Consider the following 20,049-nt stretch of genomic DNA (forward strand, 5'->3'; position numbering starts at 1 on the left):
AAGTTAGTAATTTTCCCGCAACTTGTGGCAAAATATAAAATATTCCATGGACTCAACATGCCTATCAGCAAATAGCTTGGGGTGTCTACTTTCCAAAGAGGGGTTATTTGGGGGGGGGGGGTTGAACTGTACTGGCATTTTATGCACAACATTAGAAGCTTTTGTCACACATCACCCACTCTTCTAACCACTTAAAGACAAAGTCCCTTGAGTTTACTGCCAAACTCCCAAAGTTACTCCCCCTGATCTGACCTTCACGGTGATACCTCACATGTATGGTGCAATTGCACGGGGGGACAGGGGTGCTTTTTATTTTTTTTTAACTATTTATTTTGCTTTTTTATTTTATTTTTAAACTGTTCCTTTCATTTTTTTTAATCATTTTTATTGTTATCTCAGGGAATGTAAATATCCCCTATGATAGCAATAGGTAGTGACAGGTACTCTTTTTTTAAACAAATGGGGTCTATTAGACCCTAGATCTCTCCTGTGCCCTCAAAGCATCTAACCACACCAAGATCGGTGTGTTAAAATACTTTCCCAATTTACCAATGGTAGTGTTTATACCCAGCAAACCAAGTCATGAAATGCTCGTAGCTTCTGGTTACTTAGGCCAAATAGATGATTGGAGCCATTCTGGTCTCCGATCAGCTCTATTGTCAGCTGGCAGAACCACCGGCTGCATTCTTGGGTTCCCTGTTTGGACAGGAGAGCCAGAGAAAACCATGGAAGATGGTGGGGGGGGGGGGGAACGTTCCCTCCCACTGCTTGTAAAAGCAGTCTAGAGGCTAATTAGCCACTAGGATTACTTTTACATGAAAGCCGACTGCTGGCTGAAAAGAATGATAACAAGATGATACCTATACCTGCAGGCATCATTCTGGTATAACCACTCACAGTCCAGCAACTTACCAGTACATTGCTGTTCCTTGTTGGGCATATATATGTTCTTTTTTTCATGCAGTCTGTGAGCTGAACGAAAAAAAGAGATTGATTGGTGGTTATGCCCACCATTAGAGCACCAGGAAGGACATATGGAAAATGCCTCACATGCAGCTCACTGCATTTGGATTGGGAAGTTGGGCCACAGCACCATCTGGAAACAGAAGGGCTGTGATGATCTCTTCCTTGAATTTAAGGAAGGATCCAGTTCGTCCTGAAGCTTTGTATAGCACATAAGCATTCAGCAGAGCCAATTGGAATAAATATACAGACACTTTTTTATACCAGCATCTGGCCTTACGGGCAATTAGGTACGGTGCCAACAACTGGTCGCTGAGGTCCACCCCTCCCATGTTAAGGTTGTTTTCGTGGAACAGAGGGGTTTCGCCACAACATCAGTCGCCATTTGAATTTGGACTGTCGTGTCTGCGTTAAGGGAGGACAGAACTAAAACATTCTTATTACCCCTCCACCTCACAGCGAGCAGCGAGCAAATTATTACATCTCAAGCAGGCTCTCTCCCCCAGCCTAAGACGGGAATCTACAAGCCGCTGGGGTAAGCGTCTGTGCCAATTCCATGATCAAACAGTGACTAAAAAGTGGCACAGTAATTGTACACATACAAGTGGTAGCCCTTTCCGAATAAGGGTGACACCAAGTCCCACACAATTTTACCAGCGCTCCCTATGTAGTCTGGGCAGTTCTCCGGCTTTACGTAACTATCTCTTCCTTTGTAAACCATGAAACTGTATGTATAGCCTGTTGCCCTGTCATAGAGCTTATACAACTTGACCCCATATCTGGCACGCTTGCTGGGAAGATACTGTTTAAATGACAAGTGGCCAGGAAACTTAATCAGGGACTCATCAATGCAGACAACTTGATCGGGAGTAAACAAGGCAGCAAACTGCTGTTTGAAGTGGTTTACGAGGGGTCGAATTTTGTAGAGCCGATCGTATTCAGGGTCACCTCGAAGACAACAGAAGTTCATTGTCATTGAAATGCATGAACCGCAAGATCTGCTCGTATCGTGTCCTGGTCATGGAGGCAGAGAACAAGGGCATATGGTGAATTGGGTAAGTGGACCAATATGACCGCAACTCACTTTTTTTAGTTATGCCCATAAGGAGGGATAGGCCCAGGAAGGTCTTAAATTCGGAGACCGTAATAGGTCTCCAATCTCTGGCAAGAGACAACTGGGGATTAGCAGTGATGAATTGACCAGCATATAAATTGCTTTGGTCCACAATAGATCTATAGAGATCTTCCGTGAAAAACAGCAAATAAAAATCAAGTGATGTAAAATCAACCACCTGAATTCCAGATTTGCCAGTGAATGGGGGAAGTACGGGTGCTGCAGAAGTGGTTTGCTCCCAATTCGGATTGGCAAATACAGCAGGAAGGACACTATGGGCTTGATGGGCTTGTCTTTGTCTTCTTGGTGGCTGCGGGACACTAGTTGTTCTAGCAACCTCACCAGCTTAAACTGCACTTATGGGACTCGCCACGTCACCAAGTGTTACTGCAGTGCTGGATGTACGACCAGGATGTACTAGACCGCTGGTGCTTGTCAGTTCACTAGAAGGATGAGCGACACTAGTACTGACTCTCTGCCTAATACAAGAGCCCTGCAGTTCTTGCACCTCAAAAACAGCAGAAGAATGGGGTTGGGTAAGCCTGACCTTGGCAGGGACCACTACTCCATCATCAGAGCTATCTGTCAGGGTGCCGCTGCTGTCTACTGTCTACTGTCTACTAAACTATTGGGAGCGCTAATGTAGTTCTGAGAAGATCCGTTTAGACACTATACTACTAAGGAAGGTGTATGCTGCGTGCGTGGGTGTTAGCGCTACTGGCACTGATCTGACACTGCCTGGGGCGACGCAGACCCTAACTGACGCTAATACCCGCTGGGTGATTAGGGGGGTTAAATCTTTTATTAGGTAATGTACGGCGGGTGCCCTGATAAAAAAACTAACTAACCAGAGTCACCTGTGACACTAATACGGTGATCACTGGTGACAGGAGGTGATCAAGGGGTTAAATCTTTTAGGGGGGTTTAGGGGGGGTCCCTAGACCTATCTGGGCCTACTACTAAGTACCCTAATGCTGATTAGTGTCACAAATGACACCAGTACGTGTACTGTGTCAGTGTAGTGTAGTGTTGTTGCAACTCACGTTTGGATGTACTCTCTCCTCTCTCTGGAACGGAAAAGAATTCCAGAGAGGGAGATGACATCACTTCCCCTGTCTGTGTTTACACTTACAGACAGGGGAAGCATTCCATTCGTCAGAACGGATCAGCAGGTCCAGGCCAGAAATCATTGGCCTGGGCCTGGAGACTGATCATTTCTGAAACAAATCCGATTGTCGCGGCCGCCTAGGGGGCTGACGTAAGGTAACGTCATTTCGCCCACCTGTGCCATTCTGCCACAGTAAAACTGCGGCGGCTGGTCGGGAACCGGTTAAAGCAGCATCAAATGTAAATGTTAACATTTAAAAGAAAAAAGAAAAAAAAGCCTTTCTCATCTCACAAATCAAACTTAAACACACACATGTATATACAGTATATCTGTAAAGAACATAGAATGCAGAATGTATTAACTTTTTGTAAAGTCTTTTAGGAAAGTAATTTGCACTTTAACCACTTCAGCTCCATAAGGATTTGCCCCCTTAATGACCAGGCCATTTTTTGTGATACGGCACTGTGTCGCTTTAACTGACATTTGCGCGGCCGTGCAACGATGTACCCAAAATTTACATCCTTTTTTTCCCCACAAATAGAACTTTCTTTTGGTGGTATTTGATCACCTCTGCGGTTTTTATTTTTTCAAAAAAAGACCAACAATTTTGAAAAAAACTATTTTTTTTACTTTCTGCTATAATACATATCCAAAAAATAAAAAAATGTATTTATCAGCTTAGCCCAATATATATTCTTCTACATATCTTTGGTAAACAAAATCGCAATAGGCGTATATTGATTGGTTTGCGCAAAATGTATCGCATCTACAAACTATAGGATAGATTTAGGGACTTTTTTTATGGTTTTTACTGGTAATGACGGTGATCTACGATTTTTAGCAAGACTGCGACATTGCAGCGGACAAATCTGACCCCAAATGACACTTTTTGGGGACCAGTGACATTTGTACATTGATCAGTGCTACAAAAATGCACTGATCAATGTATAAATGACACTGGCAGGGAAGGGGTTAACATTAGAGGTGATCACGGGGTTAAGTGTATTCCCTGGGTGTGTTCTAACTGTAGGGGGGATGGGCTACCAGAGACATGACAGAGATGATCACTGGGAATAGAAGATCTCTGACATGTCATCTGGCAGAACGGGGAATTGCCTTGTTTACATATGCAGTTCTCCGCTCTGCCTCTGTACACCGCAATTGCAGGTCGCTGGCGGACATCAAGTCCGCCGGAACCGCAGGCGCACGCATGCCCGCTATCTCCTGTGCAAAGACCGACGTACACCTATGGCGGTTTGCACAGGAGAGCCGACCTGCCGTAGTATAATGACGGTGGCTGGTCAGCAAGCGGTTAAAGTGTGAACTTTTGAAGATAAATTCCCCACATCTAGCTCTAAAAAGATCTTTTGAAAAACTTCAAAGGTATATTTTAGGTTTACAGGATAGCTCAGGCTAAAAGCATAAATGAGTCCCATAATCATTCTTTCTGATACAAAATGAGAGTGCTACAGTGCCTTGCAAAAGTATTCACCCCCCTTGGCTTTTTACCTATTTTGTTACCTTACAACCTTTAGTTCAATGTTTTTTTAATCTGAATTATATGTGATGGATCAGAACACAATAGTCTAAGTTGGTGAAGTAAAATTTGAAAAATATATACATAAAACTATTTTTCAGAAATAAAAAAATGATAATTGGCATGTGCGTATGTATTCACCCCCTTTGTTATGAAGCCCATAAAAAGCTCTGGTGCAGCCTATTACCTTCAGGGGTCACATAATTAGTAAAATGATGTCCACCTGTGTGCAATGTAAGTGTCACATGATCTGTCATTACATATACACACCTTGAAAGGCCCAGAGGCTGCAACACCTAAGCAAGAGGCACCACTAACCAAACACTGCCATGAAGACCAAGGAACTCTCCAAACAAGTAAGGGACAACGTTGTTGAGAAGTACAAGTCAGGGTTAGGTTTTAAAAAAATATCCAAATCTTTGATGATCCCTAGGATCATGGAAAGAAAATAGAAAGAACATGGCACAACAGCAAACCTGCCAAGAGATGGCTGCACACCAAAACTCATGGCCTGGGCAAGGAGGGCATTAATCAGAGAGGCAGCACAGAGACCTAAGGTAACCCTGGAGGAGCTGCAGAGTTCCACAGCAGAAACTGGAGTATCTGTACATAGGAAGACAATAAGCCGTACGCTCCATAGAGTTGGGCTTTATGGCAGAGTGACCAGAAGAAAGCCATTACTTTCAGCAAAAAACAAAATGGCACGTTTTGAGTTTGCAAAAAGGCATGTGGGAGACTCCCAAAATGTATGGAGGAAGGTGCCCTGGTCTGATGAGACTAAAATTGAACTTTTTGGCCATCAAAGAAAATGTCTGGCGCAAACCCAACACATCACATCACCCAAAGAACACCATCATGCTGTGGGGATGTTTTTCAGCAGTCGGGACTGGGAAACTGGTCAGTGTTGAGGGAAAGTTGGATGGTGCTAAATACAGGGATATACTTGAGCAAAACCTGTACCACTCTGTGTGTGATTTGAGGCTAGGATGGATGTTCACCTTTCAGCAGGACAATGACCCCAAACACACTGCTAAAGCAACACTTGAGTGGTTTAAGGGGAAACATGTAAATGTGTTGGAATGGCCTAGTCAAAGCCCAGACCTCAATCCAATAGAAAATCTGTGGTCAGACCTAAAGATTGCTGTTCACAAGCACAAACCATCCAGCTTGAAGGAGCTGGAGCAGTTTTGCAAGGAGGAATGGGCAAAAATCCCAGTGGTAAGATGTGGCAAGCTCATAGAGACTTATCCAAAGTGACTTGGAGCTGTGATAGCTGCAAAAGGTGGCTCTACAAAGTATTGACTTTAGGAGGGTGAATAGTTATGCACATTGACCCTTTCTGTTATTTTGTCCTATTTGTTGTTTGCTTCACAATAAAAAAAGACATCTTCAAAGTTGGCATGTTTTGTAAATTAAATGATGCAAATCCTCAAACAATCCATGTTAATTCCAGGTTGTGAGGCAACAAAACACGAAAATTGCCAAGGCGAGTGAATACTTTTGCAAGGCACTGTATATGAAAAAAATACACTATACCAATATGTTTGTTTTTCCTGCCAATGCAGCATTAAATATGGTATATTTGTTTTTGAAATGTAATAACATGCAAAATCGGCTGGGCTTTAGGTTACATAATCTAATGTTGAATGTCCAATATCTCAAAAACCGAACAAACAGAAAGTTTGTTTTTGTGATACAAATCAGCAAAAACAAATTGTATAATTGTTTTTAAAATGTAATAACGTGGTGCAAAGTGGGAGAGGTTTCATTAACTATAATGTGCAATATCTCTGAAACCAAACCAGCACATACGTTCGTTTTTGCAGCACAAATCAGCACAGATGCAGTGCAAACGAATGCTATCTTTGTTTTTAAATTTTAATAACATTGGGTGCAAGGTGGGCGGGGCTTGATGTTACATAATCTGAATTTGATTTCCAATATCTCAAAAACCGAACCGGCTGAAATATTCATTTTTGTGGCACAAAATTGTTTTTAAGCTTAACAGCTGGCGGTCCCTCACCCTGCATCTTGGTTGCGTTCTGCGCTTATGCAGTAAGCGCAAACTTTGCATGCGCACAAGTGAGTTGTCCCAATAGGTGTATACAACAGATGTATGTCCATTTATTATAAATATATTAGTCTGCAAATAAAATAAACATTTTGGATGGTATGTTAAGCAACATTTAAAGCATGCGAATGATAATTTGTTCAATTTTCACTCTTACATTTCAATGGCATTGGATGGCTTTGTAGTGACTTGGAAAAATTCTTGTCACTGGTGACGCTCTTTTGTCCTAATTGGCCTCAAACGTATGGGAACTGTGCAGGCTTTCAAAGTTCCAAAAGATGTCAAACTCTTTAATATACACAGCATCAAAACTAATGTGGTTACATATTTGGCAAATATATGCGTCCCGCAATTTCAGTCAAATGAAAAGATAATTTTTTCAAGTAAATGTAACTCAATTAGAATATGGGAATGCACATACCTTAAAAGTTTTGTTTAGATTACTCAATATTATGCATTATTTTTTAAATGTAAAAGGTGTGTTTTAAGAACTAATGAAAATTAAGTAAGGTACTTAAAATATCAAAGTAAATTAATTAACATTTATTTTTATGTTGAAAATTTAAAATGTTTTATGTTAAAATTACAAGCCAACAGAATCATTTCTCCCCATTCATCTTCAGTGCTGAGAAAAGGACTGGGGAATCTGTGTCCTTAGTCCTTTCTCTGTCTCAAAGGGGAGATGTCAGGGGTCTGTTAAGACCCCTGATATCCCACCAAAGCCCCCCAAAAATAAAAAAAGTATAAAATAAAAAACTACTGACACCACTCCCCCCTGCCCTACCAACACTGTTCACTGCCTCAACCCCCTCCCCCCAAAAAGAATTGTGAAAAAAATTTAAAATAAATTAAATAGTAGAAAAATCAATACGTAAAAATAAAAAACTACTGGCACCATCCACTGCCACATACCCCCCACCTCCTTCCCCAAAAGCACTGTGAAAAAATATTGAAAAATGAGTGTGCCACCTCCCTGAAATTAGTTTTTGCAGGTTGGGATATCTGGGTTCAGGAAGGGGGGGGGGGGGGGTACACTGATCCTCCCCTTTCCTGGCATGCCCAGCTGTGTGATCAGGAAAGGGTCTGGTGTGGATTTTAGATTTTAGATTTTGAAAGGAAACCTATGCCATCTTTTTGTGAAGTTCCCCTTAAAATACCAGACCTGAAGGACCTGGTATGAATGTTAGGGGAGACCCCACACCATCTTTTTTACACTGTTCACACCCCCCCCCCCTTTTTTTTTTACATTCACCTATCAGCTGGAAATTCCCGGTTAACAGATGTAAGGCCCTTTTCACACTGAGGCACTTCTAAACTGCCAGTAAAACATTTGAGCTTTTCGGGCGCTTTTGAAGAGCTTTCCATTAATTTCAATGGAGCGGGGCATTTTTTTCACCGCCCTGTCAGCCCACTGCCCCAGTGTGAAAGCATTCATTGATTTTAATGGAAATAGGTTTTTGTGAGCTTTTCGGGCACTTTTTTTAGCGTGAAATCACCAAAAAAGCACCCCAGTGTGAAAGGGGTCTTATGCCGTGTATACACGGGCAGACTTTTCGGCATCAAAGGTCCAATGGTCTTTCCAACTGACTTTCGAACGAACGGACTTACTACACAAGATCATACCAAAGTCCGACGGATTCATATGTGATGACGTACGACCGGACTAAAAAAAGGAAGTTGATAGCCAGTAGCCAACAGCTGCCCTAGCATCGGTTTTTGTCCGTTGGACTAGCATACAGACGAGCGGATTTTTGACCAGACTCGAGTTCGTCGGAAAGATTTGAAACATGTTCCAAATCTAAAGTCCGTCTGGTTTTTGACCGAAAAAGTCCGCTGCAGGTCCGATGAAGCCCACACACGGTCGGATTGTCCGACGGATTCGTTCCGTCGGACCAGTCTGTTCGAAAAGTCCGCCCATGTGTACACGGCATAAGTGTCAGTGATGAGTCATTGGTTGTTACAACGTCAGTGGATGTCGGCTCCCAGGACCCCTGAGCAGGAAGCTTTCCTATTTACCAGCAGAAGTAATATGGCTGCCAAATGTTTTGGTTCCTGCTTCAGCTGGAGGTTTGGTTTAGCCAAACACCCTTTTGTTCGACTTTTCGCTGAATCTCCCAAACAGTGAATGTATCTGCAGCTCATATAATATGGTATACAGTGCAGCTCTCTTACATTATTTTCCCTTCTGGTCGAATGTACTAACCTATAGTGTAAGCCTCTTTTCTCAAATATTACAAAAATTGTGGGTGTTATTTGTGATTTTCATGTGAATATTGAGGCAGTCCTTAATGATGTGTTAATAGTTATAGAGCTTATTGTCTTTTATATATGCCTTAACCACCTCCCACCCGCCATATAGTCAAATGATGGCAGGATCCCCTCTCGTTCTGGGATCCCCTCTCATCTTACCATGATCAAACTACCACGGGGGTGCGCAGCGATCATGGGCACGATATGTCCCTGGGACATGGCACAACCCGATCTCGATAAAGACCCATGTGTCCAATCACAGCTGATCACATGTAAACACAGACTGACGTGAGGAGTCTGAGGAGAGGAGAGCAGATCAGCTGCATCTCCTCACAGGGGAGACATGTACAGATAATTGGTGACCTGATTATCAGTGCAGCCCAAACAGTGCCCAGCAGTGATGTCAGTCTGTGCCCATTAGTGACAGTAATCTGTGCCCATCAGTGATGCCAATTTGTGCCCATCAGTGAGGCCATTCTGTGCCCATCAGTGATACAAGTCAGGTCTGCTTTTCAGTGGCCATCAGTGCCTGTTCATCAGTGCTGCCCATCAGTGCCCATTAGTGCCATCTAGTGACAGCTATCTTTGCTCATAAGTGCCACCTATCAGTGCCACTTATCAGTGCCCAACAGTGCTACCTCTCAGTGCTCATCAGTGCTGCATATATGCTGCCTATCAGTGCTGCCCATCAGTACCGCTTATCCATGCCCATCAGTGCTACATAATAGTGCCTGCTCATCAATGCCACCTCATCCGTGCCCTTCAGTGCCGCCTCATCAGTGCCCATCATTGCAGCCTTCAGTGAAGGCATCAGTGAAGGAGAGAAATTAAAAACTGTTCTGTATTTTTTTGTTTTTTAAGCAAAAAATAAAAAACACAGCAGTGATTAACTACCACCAAAAGAAAGTTCTATTTGTGGGGAAAAAATTATAAAAATGTCATATGGGTATGGTGTTGCATGATGGCGCATTTGACATTCAAAGTGTGACAGCTCTGAAAGCTGAAAATTGGCCTGGGCAGGAAGGGAGTAAAAGTGCCCTGTAGGCAAGTGGTTAAACAAACATGTTAAGTCTTATTTGCTCCATCCAAAACAACAAAAACAAGATGTCAGGAGTCATGGTTTTATTTTGCTTAGTCACTTTAATTTAGGCGTAAACAGCATAGAAGTTCCAGGAAAGTAAGTACAGGCATCTTATTGCAGTGAGTTTTGTTGATTTTCATTCAGTGTGACTTTAAAGGGTAACTTCACTTTCGTGGGAAAAAATAGCAAACAAAAAAAAAATATTTATATAGCGCATACAATTGCGACTCAAGCCATAATGGGGGGGTTTACTAAAACTGGAGCGCTCACAATCTGGTGCAGCAGTGCATGGTAGCCAATCAGCTTCTAACCTCAGTTTGTTCAATGAAGCTTTGGCAATATAACCTGGAAGCTGATTGGTTTCTGTGCAGAAGTGAGCCTAATTTTGCACTCTCCAGCTTTAGTAAATAAACCCCATTGCAATTGAATATTATCAAAAAGTAGCTTTCCTTTTCAATCTGAAGTTCTGTCATTTTTTGTAAAATTCAATGCAATATGGCAAACTGGAGGCCATCAGTACACTGTTGGTGCACGGAACACTACCAGAAATGTAAGTTCCTGCTTGTGTGATTGTCTCACTGATTTTCCCAGAAGCCTACACTATGATCAAAATCAGATTTTAGGCATCCTCTGCAACACAAATTTAATTTTTGGTGAGATACTCTGAGGGTTAATCACTTCTAAAGGGATGCAGACACTGCAACTTTCCAAATTAAAATGCTGTAATTGCATCAGCTGAATAATGAAAAAAAATCACACCCATTAAGATTCAATTTGCACATTGACATAATCAAAGAGCTATTTATTTCTTCAAAGCACAAACTGGTAGGAATTGGTAACAAAGTTTGTTAAAATCCCTGCAATGTACATTGATCACACAGAGGGGAGTGTTTTTTTTTTTTTATTTGTTTACAAAAGTGGTGTTACTCTTTAAAGCAATAAAAAAGGGAAGTGAAATAAAGAAGTATGCTATGAGTCTACACAAGAGTAGGATTTGTGGGTGAAGAGCTTATTCCAAACATTAAATTGATTTCAGCAAAGTTATGGGACGTCTCTGCTTGCACAATGGTGTGTGTGGAAGCTGCACATCATTATATTTTGATAAATGTCACAATATGATGATTTCATTAGCCCTTCAGGCATTATCCCGGTATAACTGCTCAAACTCCAGCGACGTACGGGTACATCACTGGAGCTGGGAATGTCTTTGTTCCCCCCCTGTCCGTGACTAATAATGATTTTCCTTCACTAGCTGTTCAAGAGACACAACAGAACATAAGAGGAAATATCTAAAAAGTAAGGGGCTATCTGCTCTTAGACAGTTCCGGTGTCCTGACAAAATAGGCAACTCGGCAGAAAATCAAATCACGTCACTTCCGCTTTCTTTAAACCATCAGTAATTGCTGATTTGGATGAATTGGTGTTTGGACACAACACCGGCTACCAAATACAGTCTGTTACAGGAAGATTTTGCTGGTTTCACAGCATGGCAGCTAACGAGGACAAAGTTGTCGCCGCCTCAGAGGCGGACATTTTCTTGGTTAGTTTCGGAGCGGAGTAACAATCTCCGCTCATAATATCATGCACTGGACCCTATCCCAGTTGCCAGTGTTGTGTCCAAACAGCAATTTATGAAAATAAACAGCAATTCGTCAAAATCTGCAATTCATGATGGTTTAAAGAAAACGGAAGTGACGCAGGTTGCTCATACTGCCCAACAACGGTGAGAAACCGGTTTCCCCATTGGAAGATTCTTGCTCACCTCTTGTTCTTGTGACAACATTTTGGATTTCCACTTTCTGTTTCAGACACAACAGTCACCAAGACAAATAGATAGGGCGAATCTCCTCAATGGGGACACTGACAGCAATACAGTCAGACAGGGATATTTACACTATCTAACTCTATGCAAAATTGAAAATAAATTTTAAGGTAGAAAATGCAATAACTCAACATACTTATTGACTATACATATATTACTTACACTATTATTACCTATATATACCCATTCCCTTGAACAGTTGTACAAGATTGTGATCATCAAGACAGGAAGTTTTGATGGAAAAAAAGTCTTCATTGAACGAAGATACTCTGATTTTGAGAGACTTCATAGAAACCTATTAAAAGACTTTAAGGATGAAATGGAAGATGTGGTCTTTCCTAAGAAAATTCTGATGGGAAACCTCACTGAGGAGATAATTCGTATGAGGATGATTGCCCTTAAAGACTACCTTGGAGAGTTGTATGCTATACGATATGTAAGGAAATCCTGTCAATTTGTTGCATTTTTCATAGAATCAGAGTTAGGGGAAGGATACAGCTGTATCAGAGGAGGACAGTACAAAAGAGCTACAGAGACATTGGAACAAGTTCTTTATCTTCAAGAAAAACTGGTTGAACATTGTCCCATATTGATGGTGCCAACCCTGTGTGCCCTAGTTGTCTGCCATAAGGATATGGACCAATTAGAAAAGGCTTATGAGACTGGAATGAAAGCACTGGAACTTCTACAGAAACACCCAAGACACAAATATTATAACCCATTATTGGACACTTTGATATCATTAGCATACAAACTAGGAAAAGACTTCCTGTCTTTAAGAGAGAAATTTGAAAATGGGGAAAATAGGGCCACAAGAAGCAGCTTTGAAGGTGAAATGATTACTTTGAAGGAGCTTGTAGTGAAGGAGAGAGTACCTACAGATTAATGGTTGCAGTTGTATGTTAAATATATTTGTTTTTTGTACTGTTCTAGGAAATGTCTAAAGTAACTTTTGTTGTAACAGTTTTTAAATCCACCTTATTTTTGCAAATTTATCAATATTATCTATCATGTATAATAGGGAACTAGGTAACAAATGCTTCTGCAGTGCACATACCCTAGCTGATTTATCCAACTGGACCAATGAAGATTTTGGACAGAGCAGACAATGTATTTCAGCACTAAGATGTATTAAAGGCTAACCTCTGATTATTTTCTATCACTAGCTGCTAAATTCTTCCAGTTCAGTGGTATACATTGTGTATGTATTATATATTGTAAGATCAACATGTTCAACTTGTGTACATATGGCCAACATACATGCAACAGTCCAAAATCTAATACCTCAAAAACTCTAGAGTCCACTTTAGAGCCAGATGCTCCATTTTCACTATTGAACAGTTCCTTTCTGCAGGGGTTAGTTTTCAGGTGGGATATGCCACTGGTTAATATTCCTTATTCATTTCCTGGGATAAGACTGCTCCCAGGCTAACATCAGAGGCATCTGTTTGCACAAGAAATTCTTGACTGAAGATGGGCATGATTAACACTGGTTAAGATCTGGTTGAGATCTGATTAGCCTCCAGCTTTTTATGTCTAAACTTAATGGCAATAGTAAAAAGATCCACTTATCCTGGAACGCAGACACTACACGTGTTGCTTTCCTGGATTTGGAGATATTTAAACAAGGTGATACATTTTTGACTAAAAATTACTTTAAGCCCACAGATAGGAACGGATTTATACCGTTAGATAGCTGCCATCATCACTCCTGGCTGTATAATGTCCCTAAAGGACAGTTTATCCGGCTGAGGAGAAACTGTGCCCTGGATTCGGACTACTTCTCCCAAGCTAAAATTTTGGCCAATCGCTTTTTACAAAAAGGGTATGAGGAGGAGCATGTAATGAGTAATATAATCTCTGTTGGTAGCCTTGATCGTTCCTCCCTAGTTGCTAATTCAGATAGTAATAAGAAGCCCAAGGGTAACTTTGAATACAAGATCATCCTTGATTATAACATCCAACATAAAAAATTTGAGAGGATAATTTTGAAACATTGGAACATTCTCAAAAAGGATAGTGTTTTAGGCACAGTATTGCCTTCCCGTCCGAAATTTGTATATCGAAAACCTCCCACGTTAAGAGATATTCTAGCTCCTAGTGTTGTAGATCCCCCTTTGACCAAAAAAGAAAATCGGATTTTTAATTTCTTGACAGGCTTGTACGCCTGTGGGAGATGTCCTGCTTGCAATTCATGCAGACGGAATCTCAAGAGAAGGAAGGAGTTCACAGCAGCAGCTACTAGTCAAAACTACCAAATTAAACATTTTATAACGTGCAACACAGTTGGAGTTGTTTACATGTTGGAATGCGACTGCGGACTCCAATATATAGGTAGGACCTCCAGACCGATGGGAGTCCGCATAGCTGAACATGTGAACAACATTAAGAGAGGTCTTATCACACACAATGTTTCTAAGCATTTCAGGATCTGTCATGATCGAAATCCGAGATGCTTAAAATTTGGGGGCATAGAAAAAGTGAATCCACATTGGAGGGGAGGCAATTTTATCAGGCAGCTGAGCCAGCGTGAATCCATGTGGATTCATGAGACTCAGGTGATGGTTCCTAAGGGGTTAAATGTGGAATTTGACCTGAACTGTTTTATATCTAACAAATAGCTGTATAAAGGTCGGATTCCCAATTGTACATCTGAATTTTTTTAGTGATTATATGTTTTCACACAGGTATGGCAGCGGGAGATTACTTCCGTAACATTTTAAATATGAGTTTTATTATAATTTTAACTTTGTAATCACATTTACCCTAATGGTGATATGTGTTATTTTCTATATTTTAGATTTAATATTATTTGGAATGGAATGGCCGATCAGTATTTTTGCATATTAGTGGACCTGTGTAATTCTAATGGATGCCCGCATTGAATTCCGCTTCCGCCATTCACCATGTATATAAGGCCAGTTCCTTTTAAGTATAGGACAGGTTGTCAGCAGGATGCAGTTGCTAGGGAAGCTTTTTGACTTCTGCCTGCGCCGTAGCCCATTCGGACACTGTCCATGTACCATAAATGCCGCTGGGTGACTGTCAGGCTCCACCCCTCACCGACGAAGTCCAATAGGACGTAACGCCGCGTACGGGGGGAGGAGCTTTGTCACGGACGTCACCCGCTGCCAGACTGTGTGTGTTGGCACTGCACTGTGTTGCAGCCCGACCTGTTTTATCTTTCTGCGCTTGAGAGCGCTTGTTTTTACAGTGATATTTTACAGTGCAATATTGGACTTTACAATAAATAATGGATTACTCTTAGATGGTATCCTTTATTATTTCTTATATTTCGTGGAGCGGCTTTTTATACATCTCCTATCTGGCGGTCTACATCCTGGGTATTTCCCTGGAAGGTGCCTCATCCCTCTGGATTTCTAGGTTTCCATACCATAGTGATTTCCTGCAGTGACACCATCAAGAATACCTTCATCCCTGTGGGGCACATGTGAGTTTGACCCCTGCTGTGCAGAGGTCCATCATCTCTGGTAAGCGCAATAGAAGATTGTATGCATGACCGATTCCTGTTGTTTGAAATACACATGGATCTTTTTTGAAAGACTTTTGGGAAACATACTTTATATTCCTTTTGAACATTATTCTGATATATTTTTGCACTGCACTTATCTTGTTATATTTTGGTTACTTTTCAGGCATATGTGATTACCTGTAGTGTTCAGCTTGCAATTTCTGATTCTTTTTCTTTTTTTTGATTGCGCTGATTGCTACCCTTTTATTTATGATTAACATTGGTCCCTTACACAATTCTACCTTTAGCTTTTCAAAAGCTCTCTCTGCCTTTTCATTCCTTTTCAGCATAGGGGAAACATTTTTGTTTTATACACTATTTGCAGGGATCTGCATTTTTCCGCACAGCAACACACAGAAACGCATGTAAAATACACGTAAATGTGCATAAATACAATGCAATCCACAACATAAAAAAGGCAAAAGGAAGTGAGGATATAGGGAAAATGTATTAAATAAAACATACACCCACTGATGCCAAGGTGCAAAAAACAGAATGCAAATCAGCATAAAAACTGATTTCAATGCTTATATACGAGGTGATTGTAGCAGTATTAGTGCAATTGTGACTTAGACATGGACAGTACTCAATGCTTATATATGTAGGTCAAATCTGTGATTTTTTTCATGTGCACAAGCCCTTCTTTGCAAGGGAAAAGGATAAAAGTATATCCCCAGAGTGCAGACACCAAGTTGCTTGTAGTTGCTTGTATCCAGTATTAAAACTCTACCTCCACTATAACAACTCTACCTGAATATAAGCAGCAGACAGATCTGACATCCTAACCTCTGTAGTGCTTACCCCTGGAGGGGAAGCTGAAAATTGACCCAAGTCTCTGTCTAGTACAGAGGCAGCCTGCCACAGTCACAGTTCCAAGCACACCGACAACACAGGCTCAGTCTAGGTAATATCTTTTTGTGAATTTTTTTTTTTTTTTGCAGAAACTTAAACAGGAGGGATTTAAGGGTTCAGGATCCTCTAAAACAAAATAGGAAATCATTTGGAGGACAAACCTAACACAAATACTGTAGCAGCAGCCTTGACAGGAGGTGATAGGGAAGGGCCAGTAACTCCAGAACTTTACTGGAGCAGATTCAGACCATACAGAAACCACTGGCACTCACTTCCCTCTGGAACAGGCAGATCCGAGAGTCCCAAAACAAGGTCTTTCTCACAATATCCTATAAGCTGTCTGCCACCCAGTTTCTAGTGAGGGAGACAAGAATCTTTCTCCAGGCAAAACTCCAGAAATTATGTCCTTCAGCAAAATTTGTTTAGCAGTCTTCTCCAGGGCCCCAGCCCAGCACCTACTGAGGCCCAGACTACTGGGAGCTGGACCCTTTAAGTGAACTATGATGGCCAAGGCCTGAGGCTCCAAATCATGTGGCACTGTGATTGGATGCATAGTGCTCACATCATTGGGAGCCTGTTCTAACAGCTCCCTTCGATTGTAGTTGTTGTGACAGCTTGGTCACAGTTCTGGTGGCGCCAATGGAGAGCACCCCAGAACAACACAGCGACACCTATTTATGGAGGCTGGGTGTAAAGGCTTAGCCTACTGACACACGTGTGCATGTTGCTGTAATTTTGCTAAGCAAGTAGAGTTTGTAAATGGAATGTCAGCCGCTGAGCTGTGAGTTCATGTAGTTACATCTACAATACCCCAAAAATGTAAGGTTTGACATTTTTTACATAGTTACATTGGTCCAGCTCTGACCAATGTAACTATATGTATACCATACAGTATCTCACAAAAGTGAGTATACTCCTCACATTTTTGTAAATATTTTATTATATCTTTTCATGTGACAACAGTGAAGAAATTACACTTTGCTACAATGTAAAGTAGTGAGTGTACAACTTGTATAACAGTGTAAATTTGCTGTCTCCTCACAATAACGCAGTACACAGCCATTAATGTCTAAACCACTGGCAACAAAAGTGAGTACACCCCTAAGTGGAAATGTCCAATTTGGGCCTAATTAGCCATTTTCCCTCCCCGGTTTCATGTGACTCATTAGTGTTACAAGGTCTCAGGTGTGAATGGGGAGCTGGTGTGTTAAATTTGGTGTTATCGCTCTCACTCTATCATACTGGTCACTGGAAGTTTAAGGCCTCATTCACACGAGGCGGATCCACTACCACGGAGTCCACCTCTGTCCGCCAGCTCAGCGGGAGATCTCTCAGTTGATCTCCGCTGAGCTGGCGGATGACAGGTCCCTCTCTGCTCACTGAGCGGGGAGGGGCTTGTTGAGCGCCACTGGTTGCTATGGAGAGATCGGACGAAAACGGACAGCATGTCCGTTTACATCATATCTCACCCGATCTGATCCGCCAGGGATGGATGCGAACGTAGGGCCTTCCGTCTGATTTTAGCAGATCGGACCGGGTCGGATGTCAGCGGACATGTCACCGCTGACACTTGTTGCCCCATAGGCTAACTGACAGGCGGACCTGAACGGTCCATTCGTGTGTAAGGGGGCTAACATGGCACCTCATGGCAAAGAACTCTCTGAGGATCTGAAAAAAAGAATTGTTGCTCTACATGCAGATGGCCTAGGCTATGAGAAGATTGCCAAGATCCTGAAACTGAGCTGCAGCACGGTGGCCAAGACCATACAATGGTTTAACAGGACAGGTTCCACTCAGAACAGGCCTTGCCATGGTGACCAAAGAAGTTGAGTGTATGTGCTCAGCGTCATATCCAGAGGTTGTCTTTTGGGAAATAGACGTATGAGTGTGGCCAGCATGGCTGCAGAGGTTGAAGGGGTGGGGGGTCAGCCTGTCAGTGCTTAAGACCATACGTCGCACACTGCATCAAATTGGTCTGCATGGCTGTCGTCTGGAAGGAAGCCTCTTCTAAAGATGATGCACAAGCAAGCCCGCAAACAGTTTGCTGAAGACAAGCAGACTAAGGACATGGGTTACTGGAACCATGTCCTGTGGTCTGATGAGACCAAGAAAAACTTATTTGGTTCAGATGGTGTCAAGCATGTGTGGTGACAACCAGGTGAGTACAAAGACAAGTGTGTCTTGCCTACAGTCAAGCATGGTGGTGGGAGTGTCATGGTCTGGGGCTGCATGAATGCTGCCAGCACTGGGGAACAGTTCATTGAGGGAACCATGAATGTGAACATGTAATGTGACTTACTGAAGCCAAGCATGATCCCCTCCCTTCGGAGACTGGGCCTCAGGGCAATATTCCAACATACCGACCACAAACACACCTCCAAGACAACCACTGCCTTGCTAAAGAAGCTGAGGGTAAAGGTGATGGACTGGCCAAGCATGTCTCCAGACCTAAACCCTATTGGGCATCTGTGGGGTATCCTCAAATGGAAAGTGGAGGAGCGCAAGGTCTCTAACATCCACCAGCTCTGTGATGTTGACATGGAGGAGTGGAAGAGGACTCCAGTGGCAACCTGTGAAGCTCTGGTGAACTCCATACCCAAGAGGGTTAGGGCAGTGCTGGAAAATAATGGTAGCCACACAAAATATTGACACTTCGGAACCAATTTGGACATTTTCTTTTAGGGGTGTACTCACTTTTGTTGCCAGCGGTTTAGACATTAATGGCTGTGTGTTGAGTTATTTTGAGGGGACAGCAAATTTACACTGTTATACAAGATGTACACTTACTACTTTACATTATAGCAAAGTGTCATTTCTTCAGTGTTGTCACATGAAAAGATATAATAAAATATTTTTTTTTTGTGAGATACTGTATGTGTGGGATCACTCTAGAAGCTGGAGATCATTGTATAAACACCCCTACTCCAGTAATCTCCACTAGCTTCTGGGTCCCATGCCGAGCTGCTGCCCTGCTGCAATCCGAGGTCATCTGCTTGGCATAGGTGTGTGTCTATTACAGTGATTTTCAGCCTCTAGAACAGCATTTTTCAACCTTTTTACCCTACCCAAACTTCGGCCTGCGGGCTGGATGCAGCTCTTTTTTTTTTGAAAATCTTTTTATTTTGCTTATAGCAAACACATAGACAAAACAAACATACAACAGTACAGCCAACATCTGGCTAACATCAGGAGTGGGACCCGCGCAGGAGTCGCAATTCAGCATAACGGAACCAAGAAATGTTAGATTATTTGCGACTACCGGAATATACCATCATCCATGTGCAGGCCTGACTCACGCTCCAGGGGTAAGTTGATAGTTAACTAGCTCACCTTGGATGCAGCTTTTTGCATGCTTTTATCTGGCCCTTGAGGCACTATTCCTTCCACTGACACCAATGATGAGGTGATGAGCCACTATTACTCCAACTGACACAAATGATGAGGGACTTTTTCTTCTACTGACACCAACGATGAGGGACTATACCTCCAAAAAAAAAAAAGGATTTCCCAGCACACTTACCAGCCAGCCTGCAAAACAATCAGATTGACCCTGTCTAATAATTCACATTAAAAGCAGAAGGTTTTGTTTGCGCACATTTGTAAATATATGTGCAGGCCACAGTACCCACATCAAGGCTCCTGTGTATACCGCGGTCCTAACTCTACAATTTTGAGAGTCTCCCAAGTTGGAGCACATATAGCAATGTATAGATTAGGGG

General features: G+C 42.1%; 1 protein-coding gene across 1 annotated transcript in view; it reads left to right on the forward strand.

The window, feature by feature from the left end:
• SNX20 (sorting nexin 20) overlaps window positions 1–15,213 on the forward strand; it is a 64,470-nt gene extending 49,257 nt beyond the window's left edge. Inside the window, exon 4 of the mRNA XM_073604987.1 lies at window positions 12,146–15,213. Coding sequence (XP_073461088.1) covers window positions 12,146–12,832 — 687 coding nt within the window. The 3' untranslated portion in view covers window positions 12,833–15,213. The remainder of the gene's footprint in view (window positions 1–12,145) is intronic.
• Window positions 15,214–20,049: the final 4,836 nt, after the last annotated feature.

Source organism: Aquarana catesbeiana, linkage group LG11 (assembly GCF_042186555.1).
Source record: "Aquarana catesbeiana isolate 2022-GZ linkage group LG11, ASM4218655v1, whole genome shotgun sequence".
NCBI classification, from domain to species: Eukaryota; Metazoa; Chordata; class Amphibia; order Anura; family Ranidae; genus Aquarana; species Aquarana catesbeiana.